The 27,067-nt window shown below is 48.0% G+C and overlaps 1 protein-coding gene across 1 annotated transcript; it reads right to left on the bottom strand.

Moving 5' to 3' along the window:
- Positions 1 to 4,381: 4,381 nt before the first annotated feature.
- Positions 4,382 to 25,879, bottom strand: PLOD1 (procollagen-lysine,2-oxoglutarate 5-dioxygenase 1). Its single transcript, XM_063145477.1, has 19 exons — positions 25,717 to 25,879; positions 20,271 to 20,362; positions 19,304 to 19,440; positions 18,057 to 18,220; positions 16,969 to 17,081; positions 14,758 to 14,821; positions 14,118 to 14,215; positions 13,134 to 13,235; positions 11,790 to 11,921; positions 11,517 to 11,638; positions 11,320 to 11,424; positions 10,159 to 10,284; positions 9,330 to 9,471; positions 8,696 to 8,809; positions 8,122 to 8,187; positions 7,811 to 7,915; positions 6,211 to 6,357; positions 5,459 to 5,584; positions 4,382 to 4,699 (listed from the first exon to the last, which is right to left on the bottom strand). The coding sequence occupies exons 1-19, from the start codon at positions 25,790 to 25,792 to the stop codon at positions 4,544 to 4,546; spliced, it is 2,187 nt and encodes a 728-aa protein (XP_063001547.1). The 5' UTR covers positions 25,793 to 25,879; the 3' UTR covers positions 4,382 to 4,543.
- Positions 25,880 to 27,067: the final 1,188 nt, after the last annotated feature.

Here is a 27,067-nt window from a genome sequence, read left to right as displayed (position 1 = left end):
CCACCGATTTCAGTAGGTCTACTCTATGTACGATTCGGTCTGGATTCAACCTTTTCTGCGTTACGCAGGTCGCAGGTGATTCCCTCCTGAGCCACAGCGCTTAAGATAAACCTGCTTTTCCCAACCTGACGTATCAGACTGCAACTCCCCATTATCCCTGGCTCTGGGCTCTGTAGGCCGGGGCAGATGGGAGTTGAAGTCCGAAACCTCTCGGTCGGGAAAAGCTGATGAAGACTTACCTGCCCCTCCAAAGGTCCCACTGCAATCAGTGCCACAGCAACTTTGGGATTAAGGCGCAGCGACTAAACCGGTGACACGTGCACGGGGCTGACACGCCTTGCTCCACTCCCCCTCCCCACGTGCATTATACACGTGAGTGAGTGAGCAACCCCCTTTTCTTCTTTCACCCCCAAAGAGCCAAATTCCCAGCAGCAGGCAAGAAAGGCTCCGAAGAAGCCGCTTGTAACGTCTGAGCCCACTGACACGCGTCGCCCCCCGCTGCCTTGCACGCGCTCCGCTCTCACCTTCCTCCCCTCTTGTCTGCGCTGCTGCAAGCAGGAACCACGCCCAAGGTGTCGTCAGAGGAGCGCGCAGGGGGGAGGTGACGTCACACGCTCCGCGACGCCCGCTGCATTATGGGAGTTGAAGTCTGGCAGGGAATTATATTATTTCCCTTTTTTCTTCTTCTGCTGGGATTGTGGGAAAGGAGGAGGGGGGAAGGTGGAAGTCCCCTCCCCTTCACGGAGGCAGTTCTCAAGAGAAGGAAATGCACTCTGCACATGCTCTGGTGTACATAAATATATATTTATATTTATATTATATTTATATTATATTATATTTATATTAAACCGCCCAGAGAGCTTCGGCTGTAGGGCGGTATATAAATGTAATAAATAAATAAAATAAAATAAATATTTTAAAAAAGCAATAAAGACTGATCTATTCCAGCAGGCCTATCCAGTGAAATTTTAGAATGTTTTAAGAATGTTTTAATCATGTTTTTAATCAGATTTTATGTGTTTTATATTCACTGTTGTTCCCCGCATTGATCCAAGTGGAGAGGCGGGTAAGAAATATATTATTATTTATTATTATTATTATTAGAAATAGGGTGACCCTATGAAAAGGAGGACAGGGCTCCTGTATCTTTAACAATTGTATTGAAAAGGAAATTTCAGCAGGTGTCATTTGTATATAGAGAACCTGGTGAAATTCCCTCTTCATCACAACAGTTAAAGCTGCAGGAGCCCTCTTTTAAATCTGGTCGCTCTAGTATAGCTCCTGCAGCTTTAACTGTTGTGATGAAGAGGGAATTTCACCAGGTTCTCCATATATTCAAATGACACCTGCTGAAATTCCCTTGTCTATGCAACTGTTAAAAGATACAGGAGCCCCGTCCTCCTTTTCATAGGGTCACCCTAATTACAAAGCTAGTGCCTCGTCTTTCCCAAGCGCTTCAGAGGTGGGGGAGCGTGTGGCTCTCCAGATGTTTTTTGGATTGCGATTTGCCACTAAGAATGTAAGCGCCTGAATTTGCTTTGCTTTTCCCCTTCCTCCTCCCTCCCAATCCCCTTTCCTTTTGTGTCATGTCTTTTAGATTGTAAGCCTGTGGGCAGGGACTGTCAAGAAATATTTTTGTAAGCCGCCGTGAGAGCCTTTTTTTGGCTGAATAAAAATGCTTAAATAAAATAAAATAAAATAAAAATTCCCTAGCCAGCATGGGGATGAAGGAACATGCAGTCCAACAAGATCTGGGAAGGATGCATGCTGCCCATCCCTGGTTTATTTCTTAATTGCGACCAGGTTGAGTGTTTCGTTGCTTTTAAATTATAAGCAGTTCCTATATCCCTTTAAAAATGATAATAACAATAATAACAACTCTTCTGTAGTACACACAGATATATTTCCTTACCCCATAAGGCAACACCGGGACAGGGACTGGCAGTGCCAGTTCTATATACGTCTACTCAAAAGCAAGTCCCATTGTGTTCAGCGGGGCTTTACTCCTGGGTAAATGGGTCTAGAAGCAAAGCCTGGTTTGGTCAGTTACAAGATAGGACACATCCCCAGTAAACGGGGGGAGGGAGCATATCAGCAAAAGGAAGTGTACTCTGCACATGCTCAGAGCCATTATGTATCCTTGATACATCCCCCCCACACACCCGGCCTGCCTTCCTCCAAGCTCAGGATGGTACACAGTCCTTTTCCCCACCCCTGTTTTTTTACCTTGCCCCTGAATGTGCTTAGCTATAAGGACATTGAAAAGTGTCCTTCTGCATCGGACTAAAGGTGCATCATTCTACTTTCATTCGTGGCCAGCCACAAGCAGGGTGTACAGATGGCTGGGACCATTCCCCTGACGGATATAGCCCAAATGTGCCCACCACTTAAGTGGAAACGTGAACAGTACAGGAACAAGAACACTCACACACACACATGCCAAACCTCACCCTAAAGGGGTGACCGAAACTTTTGCATCTACGCCCACGTAAAGAAAACCGACTCGCCCGGCTGTTTCCGTAAACGTTTTAATGTAAAAAAAATCTCCCGTCGAAATCTGTACACCTTGCGCAGAAAAGGAACGAGACGTCGGAACAGAGAGGCCCGACGCTCCGAAATAAATACGTAGAGCTCTTAGAAGGCTCCTCCATGACGCACAGGTTCGAACTGGCGTCAAAGTGAGGAGAGACGGGTGGGTACCTAAAAGGGTGCGTCCACGTTTTGCGTTCCGGATAAAAATGTAACGGAGCAGCCGCACTTCCCAGAAAAGGAGGATGTGAAGGCAGAAATGATAATAATCTTTTTTTAAAAAGTGGTGGGTGTTATTATTCCTCCACCTTCTCTGCAAACGGCTCAAAAGGCACCGTGCGGTATTTCCAAAGGCCTGTCAGAAGCACTTTGCATTTTTCCGAAAGAAAAGAAACCCGAGTGCAAAATGCTTCTGCGCATGGGCAGAGAGCTTTTCTCTGCCAATAGGGAAAGAGAGAGGAAAGCGACACCTATGTTCTACTCAGAGGCCGGGCACTCTGTGTAATCTCAGAGGCTTTGACAGCTTGGCACCTCCTCCAAGGTGAGGAGACGGCTGCAGATATTTCGGCAAGGCGGCATAGACCAATTCCACCCCGCCTCCCCCTCGGGTTGCTGTTCCTGAAGGACGAGGAATCATTTAAGCACGTGTTTTAGCTCTTTTCTTTGGCAATGAGGAATTTAGTCTAACGCTACTGATTAGGGATGAAAGAGGATTTGTGTGGCCCCGACATTGAGTAGCCCTGAAGAATTTCGTGATCTGTCACAGCTCCCTGCCATGCAATTTTCATCCAACATAAACCGATTTTTTGGGCAGATTCGAGAAAGAGCAAGAAACGGACGAGGTGGAAGAAGAAGAGATGACCCTGGCACTCTTCCTCCGACTCACCTCACTTTTCCAAATAACTGTATTTTCAGTCTGAGATGAACTCTCTCAAGTCACCTCTAACAACCGGAAGGAAGAACTTCCTTTCTGATTAAGCAGGTTCCGGCATAATGAGGCGGTACAGTCCTGATGTTGTGAAGAGGGCTGTACCACTTCAGACTGCAGGAGGCCCTTCCCTTTTCTATGTACTTCGTCCCCCTCCCACAAACCTCCCTGCCAGCAAGAAAGCTAGTACATCACGGTCTAGCTTAGCTCCTTCCTTGCTGCACTAGCGTTCTACATGAAGAGACTGTTTATTAGGGTTTTGTTTTAAAAAAAAAAATGGCGAGTCCTCCTCTTTATTCCAAAGTGGTACAGTCCATTCTGCCACCGCAGAACTCCACCATCTCATGCTGAATCCAGGCCTGAGAGGGTCCAGCTCTGGTGGACAAGATTCAGGTGCCAAGAAAGGGCACCGAATTGGGGAGGAAAATGGTTTAGTTTGTTAGATGTTTACTGCTACTGGGGATGGTGGCCCCGTTTGGATGCCTGGCTTTGGACACCAAATGCTTTGGGCTCTCGCTGGATGGAAGCTACAAAGCAGAAGCAAAACGTGGTGGATTTTGGCCACCAAGAGAGCAGTGGAGAGCCCAGCCTGACTCAGGGGTGTGTGAAATCCGCTGGGGAAATTCTCCTGTACAGGCCTCTTGAAATGGATGGGCGCGTCCTGCGCATCACTTCCTGGGAGGATCGTGGCCCCACATTAACTAGAGGGATGCGAGAGCCTCAAGCCCCCAGATATCTTTGGTAGATCCCGCAAATTTTAGGACTAGAGACCCCCGAAAGGCACTAGAACAGCCTTCCTCAACCTGGGGTGCTCCAGATGTGTTGGACTACAACTCCCAGAATGCCCCAGGCTGGCTGGAGCATTCTGGGAGGTGCAGTCCAACACATCTGGAGCGCCCCAGGTTGAGGAAGGCTGGCCTAGAACATGTGATTGAAGGATTCAACAAGTCGGTAGTCTAATTTAATCCATTTGGGAATTTAAGGATTCCCATTCCCGGTGTTTTCTTATTGAGGAGAGAAGCTGGCAGGAAAACATTTCCCCCTCCTCGCTCTCTCTTTCTCTTCCTCCTTTCGGAAAAGGCCGCTCTAAGGATCCAGAAAAGACACCGCAATGTAACGGGTCCCCTTGGTGGTGGGGAGGCCCTCGTGGTAATGCGTCAGGCGGCCCGGGTGCATCAGAGTCCAGCCTTTCCGGGGCGCCCTGATGGAGCAGTTGTAGCGCAGGAATCGGCAGCCTCCGCCCTGCAGGGAAAGGGAAAACGGTAAAAGGCTCTTCCTTCAGCAGCTTACGCTCTGGGAACCTCCAGGTTAGACTACTGCGATGCGCTCCACATGGAGCTGCCCTTGAAGGCGGTTCGGAAGCTGCATCTTGTGGGAAATGAGGCAGCCAGATTGATAATGGAGAGCAGAAGACTTGAGCGCAGAACACCGATTCTGGCCCGCTCACACGGGCTGCCTGTACATTTCCCAGCCCAATTCAGGATCCTGGTTTTAGAGGCTATAAAACCTAACACAGTTTGGATCCTTATGGAGCGCCTCTCCCAACGTAAATCTACCAGTACATTGTGATCAACGATCGAGTCTGTCCTCTGAGTGCCTCCTCCAAGGGAGGTTCAGAGGACGGAAACAAGGGACGGGGCATTCTTGGTGTTGGCCCTCCCAATTGTGAACCACTCTCCCCAATGAGATTTGCCAGCTGCCAACTTTGTCATCCTTTCGACACCAGGTTAAGACTTTCATTACTCCCAAGCAGTTGATGGCATACACCAGGGCTTCTTAATTTGGTCGTTCCGTGGGTTCTTGGTATTTTACCGCTAGTTGCTTTTAACAGTTTTAAATCCTTTTGACTGTTTATATGTTTTAATCCCTGTTGGCCGACGCCTTGAGTCTTTTTCTAAGAAGGCTCCAGGCTGGGGAATGCTGCTTTAAACTTATACTCTGTCAGTGTTAAAACTCTTTAGCCTGTAGGTATGGGCAGAAAGACCCTCGGTGGGAACCTACTTCATAATCGATCCCAACGTGGTTCAGGGCGATGTTGATGGTGAACGTGGAGGCGTCGTGGTGTGGCATCAGCGACGGCTGCTCGTCAGGCTTGTACCGGACGACAAAGGCCAGCTCGAACTGGGTCTGAACAGGAAGAGAGAACGCCGTGAAAGGTGAGCTGCCCCTCGGGGCGTTACAATAACTGCAGGGCAGGCAGCGATACAACCGAAAGGAATGGAGTATCATCACAGAATCACGGAATAGTAGAGTTCTGCAATCCCTGACTTGTGTAGGCATGGCTGGGAAAGCCTCCTCCCTGGAGAGCCACTTCCATCAGGAAAAACTTCCTGACTGTTAGAGCAGTATGACAATGGGACCAGTTATCTAGGGAGGTTGTGGGCTCTCCCACACTCGAGGCCTTCAAGAGGCAGCTGGACAAGCATCTGTCGGGGATGCTTTAGGGTGGATTCCTGCAGTGAGCAGGGGGTTGGACTCGATGGCCTTGTGGGCCCCTTCCAACTCTGCTATTCTGTGATTCTATGATTCCTATGTCCTAGTCATAGGATATGAACTTCCAAGTACAGCGAAAGTTGTTTCAAATGTATATTTTGCACATGTTCCAAGGTATCTTCTCCCACGACAGCTTGGACAGCCCTGAATTTTGCCCCCCTCCACCCACCTACCCCGTGTCTCCAGTTCAATTTCTACTTCAGGGGGCTATTCCTGCTGATTATATCCAGGCCAATAAAATAATAAAAACTGGCCCTTACCTTGGTGTAGTATCCGGGGTACAGCTTCTCTGTGATGGGCGCGATGTAGTCCAGGAGAAATTTGTACCACTCACGCTCAAAGTGGATTTGGTTCATGTGGATATCAATCGTCGGGACGTTCTCATAACCCCCTAGGATCCTGGCGTCCTGTAATGTTATTGCACAATGTTATTGCACAAAGGCAATTGCCGTTGGGCAACCGAAACAATCGAATGCGAAGGGTTTGGGGAAGAGATTTACACTCTGGACATCTCTTTGGAAGTGTTCAGTATAGACCCTCATATAGTGAAGGCACGAAGGGAGCAGTTCTCATCCAGGGATCAACAGTGAACATGCATACCCTGAAATATTGCCTTTTATTTTATTTCTTTACCATGCTCTTAGAAACACCCACTCGCCTGGGGTGAGTCAAAACCTTCTGTAGGCGACCAGGCAAAGACGGTTGCACAAATAGAGGGAGAGGCGTGTAATAAATAAATTTATTATTATTATTACCGTATTTCTTCGATTGTAAGACGCCATCGATTGTAAGACGCACACTAATTTCGGTACCACCGACAGAAAAAAAGCTTTGATTCTATGAAATAATAAACGCACCCGCGATTCTAAGACGCACCCCGTTTTTAGAGATGTTTATACGGGGAAAAAGTGTGTCTTAGAATCGAAGAAATACGGTATTATTATTATTAGGAAGTGAGGAGGGTTTCCCCCTCTCCCCATTCTTTCAAGCCTTCGGTGTGCCTCTGTTAGCATAGGTGACTCCATTTTCAAAAGGAAACTACGAAGCAGCCATTATGCAGCAAGCGAGGCGTCACGTACCCGCAGGTGTCTCCTTGTGTCTGTCTTATCTAACAAAAACAAGACCCTCGGGTCCAGCCCAAAAGTTAGCTTACAGTAGAGCGAAGGGGTTGTTTAGCAAAGATTAGCTATGCTCCAGTGTTACGTTCTGATTGGCTCATGCCGCCACTGGGCCCTGCCCCTTTCAAGCTTCAAATGCTGTACTGAATTCCTTGCTTCTCTGTCTGACTGTTCGCCTTTCAAAGAGACTCAGATCTTGATTATAATCAATAAAGCGCTTTTGAACCCTCTGTCGCTGGAGTGTGGAGTTGTGCTTTGGGGCTGGGGGAAGAACATTTATCTAACACCTCTACCTACCTATGGATGGACCAGGCAGTATAAGAGCAGGACAAATCCCATCAGCCCTATTCTTGGTCCACTTAATTTCTCTCTCTCTCTCTCTTTTACCTCTTCCCTCCTGGACTTCTTTTCCTTGTGTGTCATGTCTTTATTAAACTGTAAGCCTGAGGGCAGGGACTGTCTTTTTTGCTAAGTGTTAGCCGCTCCGAGAGCTTTTTTTTTGGCTGAGTAACAGGGTATAAATATGATAAATAAATAAATATAGTGATTTTGTAGGTGTTTTTATACTGCCTTGTAATAAAAATTCCCATGGGGATTTATACAAAAAGGAAACACGAAAACCGCTCCCCCCCCAAAAAAAAACCCAAACCCCACCCTGATCCAAACAACCAAAACGATAGAATAACTATTTGTGTACTTGTGCTAACAAATGTCGGTGAAGTTATTTGTAAGTTTGCCTTACTGTGTTGTCTCCCCCGGACCACTGGCCGAAATTCTCCATCTCTTCTACCAGTTCGTCGCAAGCCGTTTCAGTAAATATGGGAAACCAGTAAACATCCGGGCAGGGCTGGGAAGACAGAGGTATTGTAAGAGCTTAAGCGGTGTGACCGGGGAGAGAAATGCCTTGAAATAAATCCCGAAGTGGTCTGGGCCTCCCTTACCCCTGAAGATTTGAGATTACCTTTCACTCCTCTCCTCCTCCTCCTCCTCCTCCTCCTCCTCCTCCCTGCTGCACCCAAATTCAAAGTGTAAAAAGAGGCAAGAGCTATTTACCGTTTCTACCAATTTGCCTTTTAAGGCTGCGGTGTAGTTTTCGTGGATGTATTTCTCCTTCCAGTCCTGTTTTAGCAGTAAATGAAACCAAAAGAAAATGTTGAGAAGGGGGGGGGGTACTTGGCTGATTATTCATTTCCCCTGGCCCCCAAAGCAAGAGGTCACTGGGTTCAAGCTTGCCTGAGAACCATTCACTCTCATCTTAGAAGTTTGGAGGTTTAAAATTTGAGCAACGTCATAAACATATCGGGGGACTGTGAGTCCTCATGGCTCTCAAACGTTGGCAGCTGAATTAAAACTGCCCTCGTTTACACACAGAGACATTTTTGATTTTAGAGAATTTAAGAGTAAAAACTGTCGGCCCTCAGTCGAAGTCATCCACCCTCGTGTTTCTGCATGAGTTCCCTGTTCTCGGAGTGCCTCCTGATTGGAAGATCAGCCGGGAACAGTGACTCACGCACACATACGACAGGGATATTTTGCCCTTCCAGACTGGCTCTTGGAGAAATCCGACTGGCTTTCAATTTTTGTCCAAGACACTGACAGCTGACTTATCCTACAAGGGATGTCTCACCTCCGGGTTGTTGAAGATCTGCCAAAGATCGTTGTGCAGGTGACTCGTCTGGTAGTTCTCCACAGAGAGGATGTGTCCAAACTGCTGTTGATTTGTCACGAACAGGAAAATGCTCTGTGGGACAGAGAGGAAAAGGAGACCTCAGAAGCTCCCCCAGGGCAAATCCGGCCGGTTGGAAAATGCCCCTAGCTGCCTTACTGTTCAGCTGTCCCCGGACTCCCACTCCCATCAGCCCCAGTTAGCGTGAAGGGAGCTGTAGTCCACCATCATAGCTAAAGGGAAAGGAAACCGTGAGCACGCAAAAACAGGTAATGATGGCGATAGTTAGTTTTTAGCAATCTGTATGTATTATTGCATTTAGATCCTGCTTTTTTTCCTCTCAAGGAACCCAAGGCAGCGTACATAATCCTCCTCCTCCTCTTCTCCATGTTATCCTCACAACAACAACCCTGTGAGGTGGGTTGGGCTGAGAGTCTGTGACCGGTCCAAAGTCACCCAGTGGGTTTCCATGGCCAAGTGGGGACTAGAACCCGGACCTCCTGACTCCCATTCTAACACTCTAACTACTACACTATGCTGGCAATTTGCCTCCTCACCCTTCCAGAAACGGCAGCCTCTCGCTTGCCGTACCAACCTGTTTCCGGATGTTATCGCAGAAGGCCATGTCTGCATCCAGTTTGCCGCTGTGGAAAAGGTCCGTCTGGGTAAGGTGAGATCTCAGGACATTGCCTTTGATTAGATAGACGCTAGAGATGTACGGGACATTCCAGAGGCCTCTGGGAAAGGAAGAGAGAGGGCGAACGAACCATGAAGAGAAGTGGATCACCCCCAAAACATTGATTGATTGATTGATTGATTGATTTCGTGTCCTGCCCTTCTACCAAGAAAAAGAGCACTCCAGGCAGCTTGCAATCACAAATAAAACTTGATTGAAACAATAACGCAACAAATGGATTAAAACACAACGAAAAGCACACCACAGCAGAATAAAAATACCAGATCGACCTTTTCCACCTATAAAATTGATAGGGCTGGAACAGTCAGTCAATTAATGGTTTAGAATAAGATTTGTCACGAACGATGTGATTAAAAATTCATTTAGAATGTTTTTTAGGATGTTTTAAGGATGTTTTAATCATGTATTTTTTTTAATGTGTGTTTTATATCATTGTTTTTATACTGTTGGTTTATATACTTTTAGTTTTTGTGAACCGCCCAGGGAGCTTCAGCTGTTGGGCGGTATAAAAATGCAATAAATAATAATAAATAAATACATTTAAAATCACCTAGTGAGGCAGCATGGTGTTAAAACACACACATACACACACACACACACACTCTAAAATCAGGTTATACGACAATCAACAGCCCAGAGTGTAAGTTGGTCGAGGATTTTGGAAGCAAAACTCAGAATGGCTACTGCAACCACATAAAGCTTGGTCCGAGCACTTGGTGATACTCACGTCCTCCGCCCCTGGACGATGTCCACGTAGTCCTCTGAGCGGGCATAGTAGCCCTCGGCACTCAAGGCGCCCCAGAAATTCGACCACAGCTTCCCAAGGCGGCTTACGAGCGGAGCGATGACAAACCTGTTCCATCGGTGTGGAGAAGGAAGGGCACAGAGAAGGAAAAGGGATTATTGGGGTGTGTGAAAACCTTCAGGATATTCGGTTGCCGAGAGACGGGGAGTGACGGAACAAAGGATGGGATATTCCCAGGTTTCTGTCCGCCATGAATTCACAACCCACCCACCCCCGAGCTCACACGAAATTGTGGAGTCCAGGGTGGCAGGCTTAAAATCGAATTTATAACAATAAAAAAGAATGTGTGTTTGCTTGTGACTGATGTCTGTCTGTCCGCGCTGCAGCATGAGGATCATGAAGACACCTAAAATTGGAATACATACTGGGGACCCTGCGGTTGTACACCTTGGGGTTATTTGGTTTTTAAAACGCATTCATTTAAATTAATTTAAAGGTGTCCTTGTGATTGAAGCCCGTAATAGCATCTTCAGCCACTAGGGGACAGACCAGCGCATAGTTTTGCAGGGGTGAATCAAACGAAGAGTTATTCCAACTAGTACGAAACCAGGTCCCTTCACTACCCTGTTTCCCCGAAAATAAGAGAGTGTCTTATATTAATTTTTGCTCCCAAAGATGCGCTAGGTCTTATTTTCAGGGGATGTCTTATTTTTCCATGAAGAAGAATACCTTATATTACAGCGGGGGCAAAACTGGAAGTAGGTCTTATTTTCGGGGGGATGCCTTATATTACAGCGAGGGGCAAAAATGGAAGTAGGTCTTATTTTCGGGGGGATGCCTTATATTACAACGAGGGGCAAAACTGGAAGTAGGTCTTATTTTGGGGGGATGTCTTACTTTCGGGGAAACAGGGTAGTAGCATCTAAAACCTCCGGAACAGATTCAGACTCTGCCGTCCTGGGAGGAATTTGTTTCAATCTAGCAGCTACGTTCACACCTGGAGCAAGGAACAACCGCCCTTCCTGCACTGAGCAGGGGGTTGGACTCGATGGCCTTCTAAGCCCTTTCCAACTCTACTATTCTACGATTCTACGACTTTGCCCAACCCACCCACGTAAAGGGAAGCCAGAGTGAAGGACTCACTTGTTCCGTTCAATCAGGATCCGCAATGTGTCCGGGTTTTTCAGCGCCACTTCGGCGTCCAGGCTGAAGTAATATTCGCATTTGGGGTCTTGCCGGCATAGATCCCTGGAGAGGTAGCAAGAAGACAAGTCAGAACAGGATTTGCGCAACAGCAGTGACGGGCAAGAGCATTTTTCTCGTTGCTTTCGTTCCCTTACGCGCCCATGTTCCGAGCGTCGGCGTTCTCCAAGCGATCTCCCGGCCCGATCACTTTGACGGAGCGATATTCTTGCTCGTGTTCATTCACAAAGGCAACCACGCGGGAGTCGTGATGGTTCTCCTGGGCACAAAACAGAGCGAAGCGCGTTACGGCGGAGTCACAGCCGGCCACAGCAAAGGGCTGTGGTCAGGGGACGGCCCTGTGGGAGCCAAGAGAAACAAAGGCTTCTGGGAGACGGGCGGTCAGCCCCAACCGAGATGACATGACTCACGCGGCTGTGTATAAAGAGCTGGGTCCGTTTCTTCGGGTAGCGGAGCTTCAGAAGCCTCTGGAAGAACTGGGACAGGAACGGGGTGGGCTGCTCAATGAAGACCCCGATCAGAACCACCGGCAGCGCGTCCTCCTGCACTCGGGAAAGAGCGACGAAAAGAAGGACAAACTTGGACGCTCTGAGGTTTAATCCTCGAATACAAGTCGACTCTACTGTTGCAGCTTTTCAGGGCTGAGAGAGAGAGGCACACACTCTGTACGGGCCCGGAGCTACCTGCTCCTTTGTTGCTTCATAGAATCATAGAAAAGTAGAGTTGGAAGGGGCCTACAAGGCCATCGAGTCCAACCCCCTGCTCAATGCAGGAATCCACCCTAAAGCATCCCTGACAGATGCTTGTCCAGCTGCCTCTTGAAGGCCTCGAGTGTGGGAGAGCCCACCACCTCCCTAGGTAACTGATTCCACTATCATACTGCTCTAACAGTCAGGAAGTTTTTCCTGATGTCCAGCCGGAATCTGGCTACCTGTAACTTGAGCCCGTTATTCCGTGTCCTGCACTCTGGGAGGATAGCATCTAGGGTTGAGCCTTGGGTGCTTAAAAAACCTAGTCCCCTCGTTGGGACGGACCTAAAATTAAGCCCAGACTCTACCCTGAAAGCTCAAACCAGTTTAACTCTAATGGCATTGATCCCATTCCCAGCAATGAAGGAACAGGCTGGTCTGCTCCTCAGACTACAACTCTCATCCTCCCTGTTTCTGCATGCTGGTTGGGGTTGATGGGCGGTCTAGTCCAGCGTATCTGTAGGACACCGGGTTTGCGTGGGGGCTGCTCAAACAGAAGCCTCCCGTCTCCGCAAAACTACGGGGCCAACGGTTCTTTGCAGGAAGCCAAGCCGAGGAATAGCAGGCTTTCGTGTGGGCTTGGGGACTCTCCTTTGGCCTGAGGGGCTGATTTCGGACATGGTCTTGGGGGCTGCGGTCCAGCGGTGGGCGGGGCCAAAAGCAAAAGTGGGGGTGGCCAAAAATGCCAGCCTATTGGACCAGTAACAAAGTCTTAGGAGCGGCATTTTGACGCTATAGAAAGTTGAGAAAGGTGTCAAATGTCAGGCAACCACTAAAGGATCAGTGGTTGGGAGAAAGGGGCGTGGCCTGGGAAAGTGGGCACAGCCAAGTTTAGCCTCTGGGCCTGCACCCCTGGCTTAAAGCCAGCGCCAGAGAGCTTCGGCTATGGGGCGGTATATAAATAAATAAATAAATAAATAAATAAATAAACAAACACGCAAGCGTGACTTTTGGTGCTTTCAGCTCCTCCACCCCTCACCCGGCCTGATCAGCACCAGTCCTTACTTTCAGGTCCTCCAGACTCTTCAAGCCTTCGTCACAAACAGTGCAGCCCGTCTCAAAGGTCCAGGTCTGAGGGACGTAGTTCCCCAGGTAGTTGAGCTGCAGCTTTGGGAAGAGAAAAGGTTCCCGGAGGCTTATTCCCAAAGCCAAAACAGAAAACGCAGGTTGGCTTGTCGACACAGCTCTGCCAGCAATGACGCCTTCCTTCTACGGTGAGGTTCAGTGCCCGCCATTAATAACTGTAAAGTTGGCTATCGTGGCTTGCCGGGTTGCCTGAACCCAGCCGCGCGAACAAACCGCGGTGAACAACCCACAGTTCACAACCCAAGGAAAAACCATGGATTCTCTTCATGGTTTATTAACACAGCTGGGTACAGACAACACGATAAACCACATTTCAGCAACAACCCACACTCAACCTCTGCGTGTGGGTTATTGTGTTGTCTGAACCCAGTGGTTCAGTAATGGAAGAATTCCCTCCTGAGAGAGAGAGAGAGAGAGAGAGAGAGTTCTGATTCCAGCGGTTGCTGCTGTGGTGTTTTTTTAAAACTTGTTTCCTTTAGCTTTCAACTGAAAGGGTGTTTTACTCTATAGGATGCTTCCATAGTTGGTTTCAGTTTGGAATTTGGCTTGTTCTAGTTCATTCTTAAACATGTTGAAAGCTACTTCATGGCTTGATGGTGATGATGATGATGTTGATCCAGGGAGTTGTGGGACTTATTTCTGCCTGAACATGTGTAGGATTGTGCCCTAATTCATTTGAGGCTCAGATTCTGGATTCTCTTCACACAAAATACACTCTGCTCTCCCTACCGGTCAGCGTAAGCGCACAGCAGACCAGTTTCCCAGAATTCCTGGGCCAAATCCATCTTCGTCTGGGATGGAGAGAGAGAGAGAGAAAGAGAGAGAGAGAGAGAGAGAGAGAGAAAGAGAAACACACTTATTCTAATTCTCGCCACGGTTCTGGAAAGTTGTGACCTCACTGACCTTGGTGGGGCCGTTGCCATGGATCAGAACCGGAAGGGTGTCAAAGGCCAAGTTGCGCGCCCTCACTCGCTGGTTTTCGAATTTCAGAACGACTTCATCTTTAAAAATATAAATTAAAAATTAGAGAGTCAGGGGAGAGAGGAATGGGATGCACACACCGCCAAGGTTCAATCGAGCTTTTGGGCTCCTTTTAGAACAGAGGCGTGGAATCGCAAGCCCACGGGGTCCAAATCCTCTGTTCCTCCGTAACTTTTACGCTACTCAGCCCACCTATACTCTGATTCCCTAGAGCACCCAGGTGCTCCTTTCTCCACCCCACCCAGCCCCAGCCCCGAGTTTTCATTCCTGCTACAGCCCTTAGGCACAGATCTTTGTTGCTACATGCATCAAGACCTCTCCCTACATCCACACCCAAAGCAGCCATTAACCCAAAGCCAATTTTATTCCCGGTGGCAATATATACAGATAAGAACATCAGATGAGCCCTGCTGGATCAGACCAAGGGACCATCCGGTCCAGCACTCTGTTCACACACCTGTCGACCGGGGACCCACAAAGCAGAAAACCATGGAACCGCACCACCCCACCCATGTTCCCCAATTTCAATTGCTGCCCTCCTTCTCCGTTCCCCAAGTCTCACCTAGAGCGCCGTTCAGGTTTTGGAAGATCCGACACCTGTGATCCAAAGTTATATTGATGCTCTCCTGTGTGGGGAGAAAATAAATATCTCACAGAATCGTAAGAGCTGGAAAGGGAGGTTTATAGGCCAACCTTTTCCCAGCCTCTCTGTAAAAGCAGAACGGGAGGTCGATTTACACCAGGGGAAGACCGGAAGAAGGTTGTGGGGCATGGGGAATTTCCAGTGGATTACCTTGTAGCTAAAAACAAAACAAAACCCAACTTTAGAATCCTATAGCTGGAGGGGGCCTTTTAAGGCATTAGTGCCACTCCCTACTCGATGCAGGAAACTCAGAACTTGGATGTTCCTAGCAGACAGCTGTCCAGGCTAAATTCCTGGAAGAGGAGGCGAAGGCTGTCCATGGCTACTAGCCCGGATGGTTGTGTGCTGTCTCCAGTATTCGAGGCAGTAAGTCTGTGTGCCCCAGTTGCTGGGGAACATGGGCGGGAGGGTGCTGTTGCACCATGTCCTGCTTTGTGGGTCCCTGGCTGACGGCTGGTTGGCCACTCTGTGAATAGAGTGCTGGACTAGCTGGACCCTCGGTCTGCTCCATCAGGGTTCTTCTGATGTTCTTATGAGATCCAACACTTCTGCTCTAGATAACGGGTTGCCTTGTCAAGCTGCTCTCATCGAAACCGTTCTCCTAACGTTCAATCAAAATCTACGTTCCTTTATCTTAAGCCCATTAGATCTAGCCCTGCCTTCCAGGGCATCTGAAACCAAGTCTTTGCCCTCTTCTATGAGACAGCCTTTCGAGCATTTGATGAGGCCGTGGTGGATTTGAAAGGGAAAAGGGCAAGGTCGGAGGCAGGACAGAAGATTAGGAATGAAAAGGGGGCTTGAGCCAACCCTGGCCTGATTTCTTAGAATCCTAGAATCGTAGAAGAGCCTCTAAGGCCATCCAGTCCAACCCCCTGCACTCAATGCAGGAATCCACCTTAAAGCGTCCCTGATAGATGGCTGTCCAACTGTCTCTTGAAGGCCTCGAGTGTGAGAGAGCCCACCACCTCCCTAGGTCATGGGTTCCATTGTCATACCGCTCTAACAGTCAGGACATTTTTCCTGCTATTTTGTCGAACTGCTCTTAGTCAGGAAATGTTTCCTGTTGTCCAGCTGGAATCTGGCTTCCTTTAACTTGAGCCCATTATTCCGTGTCCTGCACTCTGGGAGGATCGAGAAGAGATCCTAGCTCTCCTCTGTGCGACAACCTTTCAAGTATTTGAAGAGTGCTCTCATGTCTCCCCTCAATCTTCTCTTCTCCAGGCTAAACGTGCCCAGTTCTTTCAGTCTCTCCTCATAGGGCTTTGTTTCCAGGCCCCTGATCACCCTGGTTGCCCTCCTCTGAACCCGCTCCAGCTTGTCTGTGTCCTTCTTGAATTGTGGAGCCCAGAACTGGACGCAATACTCTAGATGAAGCCTAACCAGGGCCGAATAGAGAGGAACCAGTACCTCACGCGATTTGGAAGCTATACCTCTATTAAAGAAACAAATGGTCATGCAAAGTTCTCAATGGATCCCCCAGTTGCTGGGGAACATGGGTGGGAGGGTGCTGTTGCACTTCTGTCCTGCTTGTGGGTCCCTAGTTGATAGCTGGTCGGCCACTGTGTGCACAAAATGTTGGACTAGCTGGACCTGTGGTCTAATCCAGCAGGGCTCTTCTTTATAGAATCGTAGAATCATAGAATAGTAGACTTGGAAGGGGCCTACAAGGCCATCGAGTCCAACCCCCTGCTCAATGCAGGAATCCACCCTAAAGCATCCCTGACAGATGGTTGTCCAGCTGCCTCTTGAAGGCCTCTAGTGTGGGAGAGCCCACCACCTCCCTAGGTCACTGGTTCCATTGTCGTACTGCTCTAACAGTCAGGAAGTTTTGCCTGATGTCCAGCCGGAATCTAGCTTCCTGTAACTTCAGCCCGTTATTCCGTGTCCTGCACTCTGGGAGAATCGAGAAGAGATCCTGGCCCTCCTCTGTGCGACAACCTTTCAAGTCCTTGAAGAGTGCTATCATGTCTCCCCTCAATCTTCTCTTCTCCAGGCTAAACAGGCCCAGTCCTTTCAGTCTCTCCTCATAAGACTATCTGGGCACACCAACCTACACACACCACATCACATTGGCTTGGGATTCTAAAAGGCAATTCAAGCACTACACACAGTTCTTTGTACAGTGCTTACCCGCTTTGCGAGATCCAGGAAGACTTGAGTATAAAACAGCTGGTCACTATCGCTGTCAAGGCCCTGCCAATCTGCCACAAGCTTGTTCAGATGAGAAGCGTAACCTATGAACCCTGAAGAAAGAGAGAGTGCAGGTTCCTTTTCCTTCTTTTCGTCCCAGAGAGTGAAAAAGATCCTCTACAAAGCCATGTTAGATACCTAAAAGCAACTGTTGTCAATTCTTAACAAATAAGCAATACAAATAAAGTTTCTAACTTTTGCTGAACAATCTGCTGGTGGAGGCACGTGCAAGTTTTTCAGTTACACAAGGCTGTTCATCACACAAGAGGGAAGAGGAGTTGAGCAAATTCTTTCATAACAGGCCACTACTTAAAGCAATTAAAGGCACAATCCTATGCCGGATGAGGAATGCTGGAGGTGTAGGGCTTTTTTCTGTCTAAACTTGCATGGGATTGTGCCCTAAGAACATTTGCCTTTGAGAACCCACTTTGCTCTCAGGGATAACCAAGAGTTAAGTGCTCATTCTATTCTGCTAGATCAGCCTTCCTCAACCTGGGGCGCTCCAGATGTGTTGGACTACAACTCCCAGAATGCCCCAGCCAGCTGGCTGGGGCATTCTGGGAGATGCAGTCCAACACATCTGGAGCGCCCCAGGTTGAGGAAGGCTGTGCTAGATGAAGCGTTCTGTGTAACTGGATGTTTTCCACTTCTATACCAGTTGAAAAATAAAATCCCTTTAGCTGTTTTATATCCCTGCGAGCTGCGCCAGTACAGAGAAAGATCAAAAAATAGATTATTATTTTTAGGAAGATCGCAGGATTCCTCCAAGGCTTAGAATTCATTGTAACAACAACAACAAAATGGAGAAAGTTTCTAGACCTAATTATCATGAAGGAAATTGTTCATGGGCATTTCCTGCCAATGACTCCAAAATGGTAAGAGTTCTGGAGGTGGTCCCAGGGAGGATGGTGGCCAAATTTGAACCCAGCTCTCTTTCTCTGACTGCTTTTCCAACGCTCCACGTTCTAGCTTTATGCTTCAACCTTGCTTTCCAAACCGCCAGGCGGAAGGCCCCTCTCCCCTCTTACCTCCGGATCCAAGAAACCGTTTCCCTTCTCGGACCTGGGGGTACTTGGTTTCAAGCCTTCGGTCCGGGTAGATGAGCGTCTCCGACGAGAAGACGACTTTAGACTTGGCTTGTCTGAATTTTTTCAGGAGTTCCGCAGGCCCAGACGCAAAGATGACATCGTAGCTACAGCGGGGAGAGGAGAAATTAGGGTCGGGGTGAGGGGTAAATTGCGTTGGAGAGAAAATGAAAAGAGAGGAATAGGTAGACACCTTTCTTGGCGTTGCCAGGCTCCCTGATTTTTATTTCTTGGGGTTCTTTTTAGGGCACCCTTCAAAATATAATTATTTTTATTTATTTATTTATTTATTACATTTCTATACCGCCCAATAGCCGAAGCTCTCTGGGCGGTTCACAAAAATTAAAACCATCATAAAACAACCAACAGGTTAAAACCACAAATACAAAATGCAGTGTAAAAAGCACAACCAGGATAAAACCACGCAGCAGAAATTGATCGAAGATTAAAATACAGAGTTAGAACTGCAAAATTTAAATTTAAGTTAAAATTAAATGTTAAAATACTGAGAGAATAAAAAGGTCTTCAGCTGGCGACGAAAAGAGTACAGTGTAGGTGCCAGGCGGACCTCTCTGGGGAGCTCATTCCACAGCCGGGGTGCCACAGCGGAGAAGGCCCTGCTCCTAGTAGCCACCTGCCTCACTTCCTTTGGCAGGGGCTCACGGCAGGTGCTCCACAGCCGGGGTGCCACAGCAGAGAAATTAGACAGAAAAATTAGACAGAAAAAAAGTCTGACAACTCCCAGCTTCTAGCTGGGGCATCCTGGGAGTTGTAGAACTTCTTTTCTATCTTAACACGCATAACACGTTGCACCCTTATTTTAATTTTTATTTATTTATTTTTTAGCTGTGAAGCTGGGCACGCTTCGAAGCAAAGGGCTGCCTCCTAGTCCTATCTCCATCTTTATTTGGGTTCAAAAGAGTGGTTTTGAATTCCGAAGCTTGCCTTAGGCTTTTGGGCAAGTGACTTTTCTTTGAGCCTCACCAGTTTAGCTTCCGGGAAAAGAGTGTTGTGTGACCGTCCGTGCCTACCACGGCAGCCATTTTATGAATGGGCGAGCGCCGTTGCGGCAGCCATTTTGTGAGGGCGCCCAAGACATACGCTGAAAAATGCCAAAGATGTCCACTGACCCAAAAAGATCAGGCATCCCTGCTGAGTGGCCTAGCTACTCTTACCTCCAGTCTACTTACCTCTCTGTGAAAAGGATGACCAAATCTTCCTTGTCTGCATATTCTTCCAAAGCTGATTTCAAGAGACGGATCTTCTGCCCGCCTCCTGCCGTCTTCTCGTTATCTCCGCCATGCCATTCTTCGCCGGATCCCAGGACCTAGGGGTTTAAAGCAGGTTCATAATGAGCTTCTTTCCTCCTATTCCATTTCAAAAGGGTTAGTATTGGTAGATTTTATTGTGAACCGCCCAGAGAGCTCCGGCTATTGAGTGGTATAGAAATGTAATAAATAAATAAATAAATTTAACACTAATCTGATGGTAGCAGTTGACATCTGTTTTAGGGAAAGAAAAAGACTGAGGAGAGAATAGCTACGTAGCCTTCTATGGATGCTTAGGGGGTGAGCTAAACAGATGGTCCTTCAACTAGAGGGTTAAAACAGGTGTAATGTGTAATGAAGTCTTCATCGTATTCCATTTCAGTGGTTCGTGTTTGCGAGTTTTAAACTGATCCCAAAGTACCAAATGAAGTTGACTGTGGGGGAATGAAAACCACTGCTCTGAGAACAGCATAGACTGAAATTAGAATAAACTCATCAATAATAATAAAAGAGGATGTGTGTGTTCATCTGTCTGTCAGTGCCATAGCACCAAGCCCATGTAACCTAAGCACCTGAAACTTGGTATGCATAATAAGGGGACCTTAGGGGTGAGAACCGTGGGGTTGTTTCGTTTTTATATTGCATTAATGAATTTTAATTAATTTTAATGTGGTTGACGCCTACAATAACGTCTTCAGCAACTAGGGGGCAGACCTCCCTAATCAGAGCATAGCTTTGCCATTCATACAATGCGAAGCCAGGAAATGTTCGTAGATTCTGCCACAAAGTCGCTGGCCTGTCACCTGCCATGGGGCAGCCCTCCTCAGGGGGATCAATATTATTTCAGCCCCTCTCGGAATTCCCCATTCAGACCCCCTTCTGGCATCACCTTGAGGTCGTAGTTGAAGAATGCAGCTGATCTTTGGAAACGTCTGAATCCTTCCGTCTCCTTGGTGGCCACGGTAAGAACTAATAAATTATCTGGAGGGAGAAGAAAACACAAGGAAAATTACGATGCTAGGCTCCCGCTGAAGATAACCCTACCATGACTCAGCCCAACGTGTCCACTATATTCTTGCATCCGTCCTGGTGAGAAGCTCCTGTCCTTATGGAAGGGCTGTCTAAAAGGTCCCAGGTGTGATCATCAACATCCCCAGGTAAGGCTAGGAAAAACTCATGCCTGAAATTTGTTTTAAGCTTGCTCGAAGGCTTCGCTATATCAAACGAAGGGTTACATCAACCCATGCAAAGCCGGGCTCGTTTGCTAGTACAGAAACAAACCCTGGCGAAGATGGGGACCCTAGCTAGCATCAACCATGGTTAGAGTTGGTGAGGGTGCAACGTTAAGCCACAATTAAAGTCAGCAGAGAGAGTGGAGGATTTGTTCCGGGAGGGGGAGAGAAAACGGGGAGGGGTTTATGGAGGCTGTTTCTCGATTCTCAAGTTATTTTGGGGGAGCCAGGTGTCGTCTTTCTCTGCAAACTCCTGCTTTTGATGGGAGGCAAATGACGAGGCCTGCTAGGTAATCCACAAAGCTTTTATTAAGCAACAAACATCTCTTCCACCTGAAGAGAGTCTAATCCCTTGGAAACTTCCCTCTAGGCAAAACTATACAAACTAAGCGAGACAATTGTCCAATCAAGAACAGGAATCCTTTCCCCAAACGCCCGTAACTTCAGAGAGCCTGGTGCGGAGTCAGGTTCGGGCGCAATCCTAGTCGGACTGACTTTCTCACGCCTTCCTTCCACTCCGTGCGTTTTAGCTTCCGTCGGACCCTAGCATAAGCTAGCTTGTCGGGGTGCTCTCCTCCGGAAGAAGGCTCTCTTCCCACTGAGTGTGTAGGATTTGGCCTTGAGGATATAAGCTCTGGAGAGGGCTGACTCCCAGCTGGGAAATCGCCCGTGAGAGCTTTCTCCCCCACTGGTACAGGCTGGCTGGTGTCCGGCGGCGCCTCCTCTAGTTCTGAATCTGAGTATGATCGATCTGAAACACCTTCTCCGAAAGCAGGGGTTAGCCATGACACCAGGTTTGCCTTAGACCAGACACAAGGTTCTCCATTATAATTCATATCTCCAACAGAGGAGGGACACTGCATTGAAGCCCAGGTTTTTGGGATTCTCAGAGGCATCTGGGACCTGCTAGAAGCAGAAAACCAGGGCGGATGGAATTTTGGAAGGTAGATCTCACCTTCGGGCGGATGGGAAAGTGAAAATTCTCACGTCCTCTTGGATGGGAAAATAAAAGTCCCCCATCTCTCTCCCCCACTTCTTGGAAAACCCACATTAATGCCTGACCCCCACTCCAAAATGGTTATTATTATTCAGTGGAAAGCTGACCACTGGTCTCCGGGGCCAGCTGACGAGAACAGCAGTTTTGGAACTTATCAGAAACAGAGTCTGCAGCATCTAAATTCTCCAGCGAAGGGCAAGAGATGAAATAAAGCGAAACAGGAAGCTCAAAATATCAAGGATCTAAATATTATCCATCTGCTCGTCTGTGATGCCCTGACTTGGACTGAATCAGAGGGGAAAAAACAAGCAAAAGGCCAGTTGGCTACGATTTCAAACAGGAACAGACGTCTCTTTGTCAAAGCGGACATCTTCTTATTTTTCGCCAGATGCCATAGCTTACTTTTCGTTGCCTTTATACAGGAGCAGCAGACCAGAGATTTTGGCAAGGAATTTGGATATTATGACATTGCGTTTTGTCTTCTGTGGTTTTCACTTTCCGGCAGGCAAGCAAGCTCTGGGTTGCAGATTATGTAATTCAGACTAAATATATCACGCAGCTGTCGGTCACAGCTCCACTTTTGTCCTGTCTCCTTTCATGTCCACTTGGAAGCCAAAATTCTGAGATCTGCATTTGGTTCTTGCTCAGCTCCCCAATGGAAGAGGTGCCTGGATCCAGGACTGCTTTGTCAGAACAATGTATTAGTCATAGAATCATAGAATAGTAGAGTTGGAAGGGGCCTAGAAGGCCATCGAGTCCAACCCCCCGCTCAGTGCAGGAATCCACCTTATAAAGCATCCCTGACAGGGAGCTGTCCAGCTGCCTCTTGAAGGCCACTAGTGTGGGAGAGCCCACCACCTCCCTAGGTCATGGGTTCCATTGTCGTACCGCTCTAACAGTCAGGATGTTTTTCCTGATGTCCAGCTGGAATCTGGCTTCCTGTAACTTGAGCCCATTATTCTGTGTCCTGTACTCTGGGAGGATCGAGAAGATATCCTGGCCCTCCTCTGTGTGACAACCTTTTAAGACTTTGAAGAGTGCTCTCATGTCTCCCCTCAGTCTTCTCTTCTCCAGGCTAAAACATGCCCATTGCTGAGGCCTTTCAGTCTCTCTCCATAGGGCTTTGTTTCCAGACCCCTGATCCTCCTGGTTGTCCTCCTCTGAACCCGCTCCAGCTTGTCTGCGTCCTTCTTGAATTGTGAAGCCCAGAACTGAATGCAATACTCTAGATGAGGCCTAACCAGATCCTCAAATCCTCCTATACCACGGGGTAAGGGGGAGGGGCTGTGTCCCTCCAGATATTCTTGGACTCCAACTCCTTTCAGTTTGACCAATGGTTATGCAACATGAGAGTTGTAGTCCAACATCATCTGGATTGCCAAAGATTGCTCATCACTAAAAGCTTAAGAGGTATTTTTGAATATGGTCAGCAATATATAAATAAATATACGAAGCTCTTTTTACAATGTGGCTATAAACTGGGGGACTCCAACGTGTTCCCCGCAGATATCTCTCTTGGTACAGACTAGGCTTCCTGCGCCTGATATTTTTTTTAACTTTCTTTAGGTTTTTCTAAAATATTTTTATTTTATGGCTGGCATGTTGCAAAGCAAAGCACCATCTTTATTTCTAATACTACCTCTGGGACCAACATGGCGTAAACACGGGATTTGGCATTTGGAGTTTAAGCCCTCAGTCAGTTTCTTGGCCAATAAATGACTTGTCTCTGAGCCTCATCAGTTTTGCCTTCTGGGAAATGGGTATTTTTCCACTGCCCATCATGGCAGCTATTTTGTGAACGGAAAGGCCTCCTGCGGCAACCATTTTGTGAAAGTGCCCGCAGCACTCTCAAAATTCCAGCGGTGGCCACTGACTGAAAAAAAGGCTGGGGACCCTTGCGATAAACCATCCGTATTAATCTCCTGATGGGTTTCAAAAAAGCAGACCGAGGGTAGCTATTTCCCCAGCCTTTCCCTGCTATTTCCCCAGAAGTACATCAGTCGACGAAGAAGGCTGTGCGTGTGTGTGTCAGAAGAGAAACATGACTAAAAAGATTAAGGCCCAATAACCAAGAAAATAAGATCTGAAGTCATTTGGAGAAGAGAGAGAGGCCCTCCAAAATCCACTGCTTGTGTGAAAACTGTATGGTAAAATGCTGCAGTGGCGAAGTCAAGACACAGCTGTAGGAAAGGATCCAGCAAACTTTACAGTTGTTCTCAAAACTCTTTTATCCCTGCTGTTGGGTTTCTTCCACGTTCCCAAACACTTCCCACGACCCAGTTAACGGCCATTTCCGGTTTTCGACACCCTCGCCTCCGTTCAGGCACCGTACTCCTCTCCCAAACGCCCAGTTGTGGTCCCTGGAGGTCCAGAAAACACATCCAGATGCTGCAGCAGCAAATAACATCTGCTGTGTCAATCAGGGGGCTCAATGACACCGGATATGGCAAGTTGGACGCAAAGGAAAATGCTGCTACGTTGTATATTCAGGCTGCCCACTGTGGTAGTCTTGATGGATCTTTCAGGCCTCATATAGAACAGTACAGAGTATAGAATAGTAGAGTTGGAAGGGGCCTAAAAGGCCATCAAGTCCAACCCCCTGCTCAATGCAGGAATGTTCGACTGTCTTTGCAGAACAGATTTTAACCACCTGTTGTTCTCCCCCTATCAAGAGAGCAGTTAAATGCATATGGGGGAAATGATCTATAGGAGTTTTTAACTAAACGCAAAGCCCAGCTAGGAGTCATTTTTGAGAGAAGGTGGTAAATGCGTAAAGGAAAAAATGATTTGTAGCAGCTTTAAACTGAATACAAAGCGTGGCCTGGAGTCGTTTCTGGGCTGTTTAAACACTGCTTGAAGCAAGTTTGAGATTTGTGCTGAACGCTACAGCGGCCTCCCTGATGAACAGATGGAGGTATCATATTTCCGGGGAAAGAAGGTCTCACTGTGTAGGCTGCCAAAGTTGCTGGAATGAGGAAAAGCGAGCAGAGGAAAGACACTGTCCGTCCGTGCAAAGTTTTTTCTCTCTTGTTCTAAAGTCCTTCGATTTCTGTGCCACGGATGGAAGACCCCAGGGAGTGGTGGAGACACGTTTGTATACTCTGTAAAGAGCCCTGTTTGTTTTTTAAAATAGGATAAAAATGCACAAAGACATGGCAAGTGCCAGACAGCCTGCTTCTTTCAAAAAACGGCGTACGTGCAGGGCGCGATTTCAGATGGGGTGGAAATGGGTGTCCCTGCAACGGCTGAGACATGTATGAACAAATTACCTCTTGAGTCTATTATCTCAGGTGACCAGCAAGAACATATTTCCCCCCTGCAGAACGACGGAATTAAAATGTAATCGCCTTTGGCATTCCACCGGCGCGGCCATGGCACGGCTGGAAATTTCTGTGCATGCCAAACGTTTTCAAATATTTTTACAGCCTTCGTTCGGGGCAACTCTGCCACACTCCTTCCAGCTGTAGTTGCGCCTGTACGGGGGAAAGCTGGCGGGGACCCCTCCCCAAAAACTTTTGCAAAAATAATAGAATTGGAGTGGGCTGGCTTTTGGCCCCCTTCTTCAAATGAGGACTCTGAAGTGTGATGGGAGGAGATGAAGTTTCCAAACTGCCCACATACCCAAGACCACAATTTCATACTCTTGTATGAATTAACACGGCACAGATACCCTGTTGGCTCCGAACTTCCACTTATCAACACAGATTAAAATTTGGTGCACGAACACGCATTGAAAGGACGTACGTGGGAGGGAGAGGGGGGGAAATCCATCCTTCTACCTCCCTGGCACCATCCCGATTGCAATTACCCCAAATTATTTCCCCAAGTCTTAAGGGGAAACTATTTTGCGTCACTGCCCCCCTGAGCCACTCCGACCCTAAAATTGGGACCAGGTCCCACAGATTTCAAAGAGAACTCGCTCCCAAATCAGTCCTCAGCCTAGGCACGCCGGGGATGCACAGACAAACCACGGTAGCTATTCCTAGGTAACTCACACGGAGTGAAAAAGGCATGAATAACCGCAGTTGCGGGCAAGAGGGAGGAAGAGGAGAGGATCAAAGCGGAGTGCCCATCCCGTGGGGCACTGGCTGCATTGTCTTGCTTACCGTCCTGCTGTTTGGCACAGTGGGTCCTCTGGGTCCCTAGGAATAGCAGCAGCAGCAGCTGAAAGGAGAAGGACATGGTGAGAACGGGCTTCCTGCTGTAGGAGACCCTCTGCTTCCTTAGTTGGAAAAAGCAGCTTTTCGTGGAGTGACCCAGAGGCAGCTGGGACGCCACCCCTGCTCCACGAAGTCCCTCCCAGACATCCCGGGGCTTCTGTGCCACGCAATAAGCACGCCCCTCCGAGGGGCTCCTCCTCTCTCACAGCTTAGCAGGCCTGTCCCGTCCCCCCCCCCACCTCTCCTTCACCCCGTGCCCCTCAAACCATCCCGCATCCAGATCCTGAAGGTTGTGTTCAGCAGAGACAAAAATGCTACGCTCCAGAAACACAGGACTAATTCATTAAGAAGGTTGTTTTAAACTGGGAGGTACAAACCTCTGCTTGCTGAATTTTCACCTCTGGCAGGTTTCCTGAGTGGAACGAGATCATTGACTCCTCACCCACGAAAGACCTCAGGGCAAAGTGCCTCTGAGTGCGTGCAGAATGTTTTTTCCTTGAGTAGAATGAAACAGACGAACAAAATGTCTGTTACCACCTGGTTGTTTTATTGTTGCTGAGTTTGAACTCTGCAGATGCTCAGAGACACTTTGGCCCTTGTTTGAAAAATGGTTCTGTAAGGGAACAGGGACTCTGCAGATGCTCAGAGACTCTTTGTCCACTGCTCCTTGTTTGAAAAATGGTTCTGTAAAGGAATAGGAACTCTGTAGATGCTCAGAGACACATTGGCACTTGTTTAAAAAATGGTTCTGTAAGGGAACAGGGACTCTGCAGATGCTCAGAGACTCTTTGTCCACTGCTCCTTGTTTGAAAAATGGTTCTGTAAAGGAACAGGAACTCTGCAGATGCTCAGAGACACTTTGGCCCTTGTTTAAAAAATGGTTCTGTAAGGGAACAGGAACTCTGCAGATGCTCAGAGACCCTTTGCCCCTTCCTTAAAGAATATTCTGTAAGGGAACAGGGACTCTGCAGATGCTCAGAGACTCTTTGTCCACTGCTCCTTGTTTGAAGACTATTCTGTAAGGGAACAGGAACTCTGCAGATGGTCAGAGGCACTTTGTCCATGGTCCCTTTTATTAAAAAAAAAAGTCAGAGAGAGAGAGAGCATCTGCAAAGGGAACAGGCACTCTGCAGGTGCTCAGAGGCGCTTTCCCCACCGCCCCCCCTTTAAAACGATGCTTCTGCTTGGGGCACGGGCGCGCTCTGCACGTGCTCAGGGGCCCTGGTTAAAAAGACGCTTCTGGCGCGGGCGCTCTGCAGATGCTCAGGGGCACTTCCCCCCGCGGCCCGAAGGCGGC

This window comes from Elgaria multicarinata, chromosome 20 (assembly GCF_023053635.1).
Source record: "Elgaria multicarinata webbii isolate HBS135686 ecotype San Diego chromosome 20, rElgMul1.1.pri, whole genome shotgun sequence".
NCBI lineage: Eukaryota > Metazoa > Chordata > Lepidosauria > Squamata > Anguidae > Elgaria > Elgaria multicarinata.
Note: the sequence above shows the minus strand (reverse complement) of the source record. Positions and strands in the feature narration are given on the sequence as shown.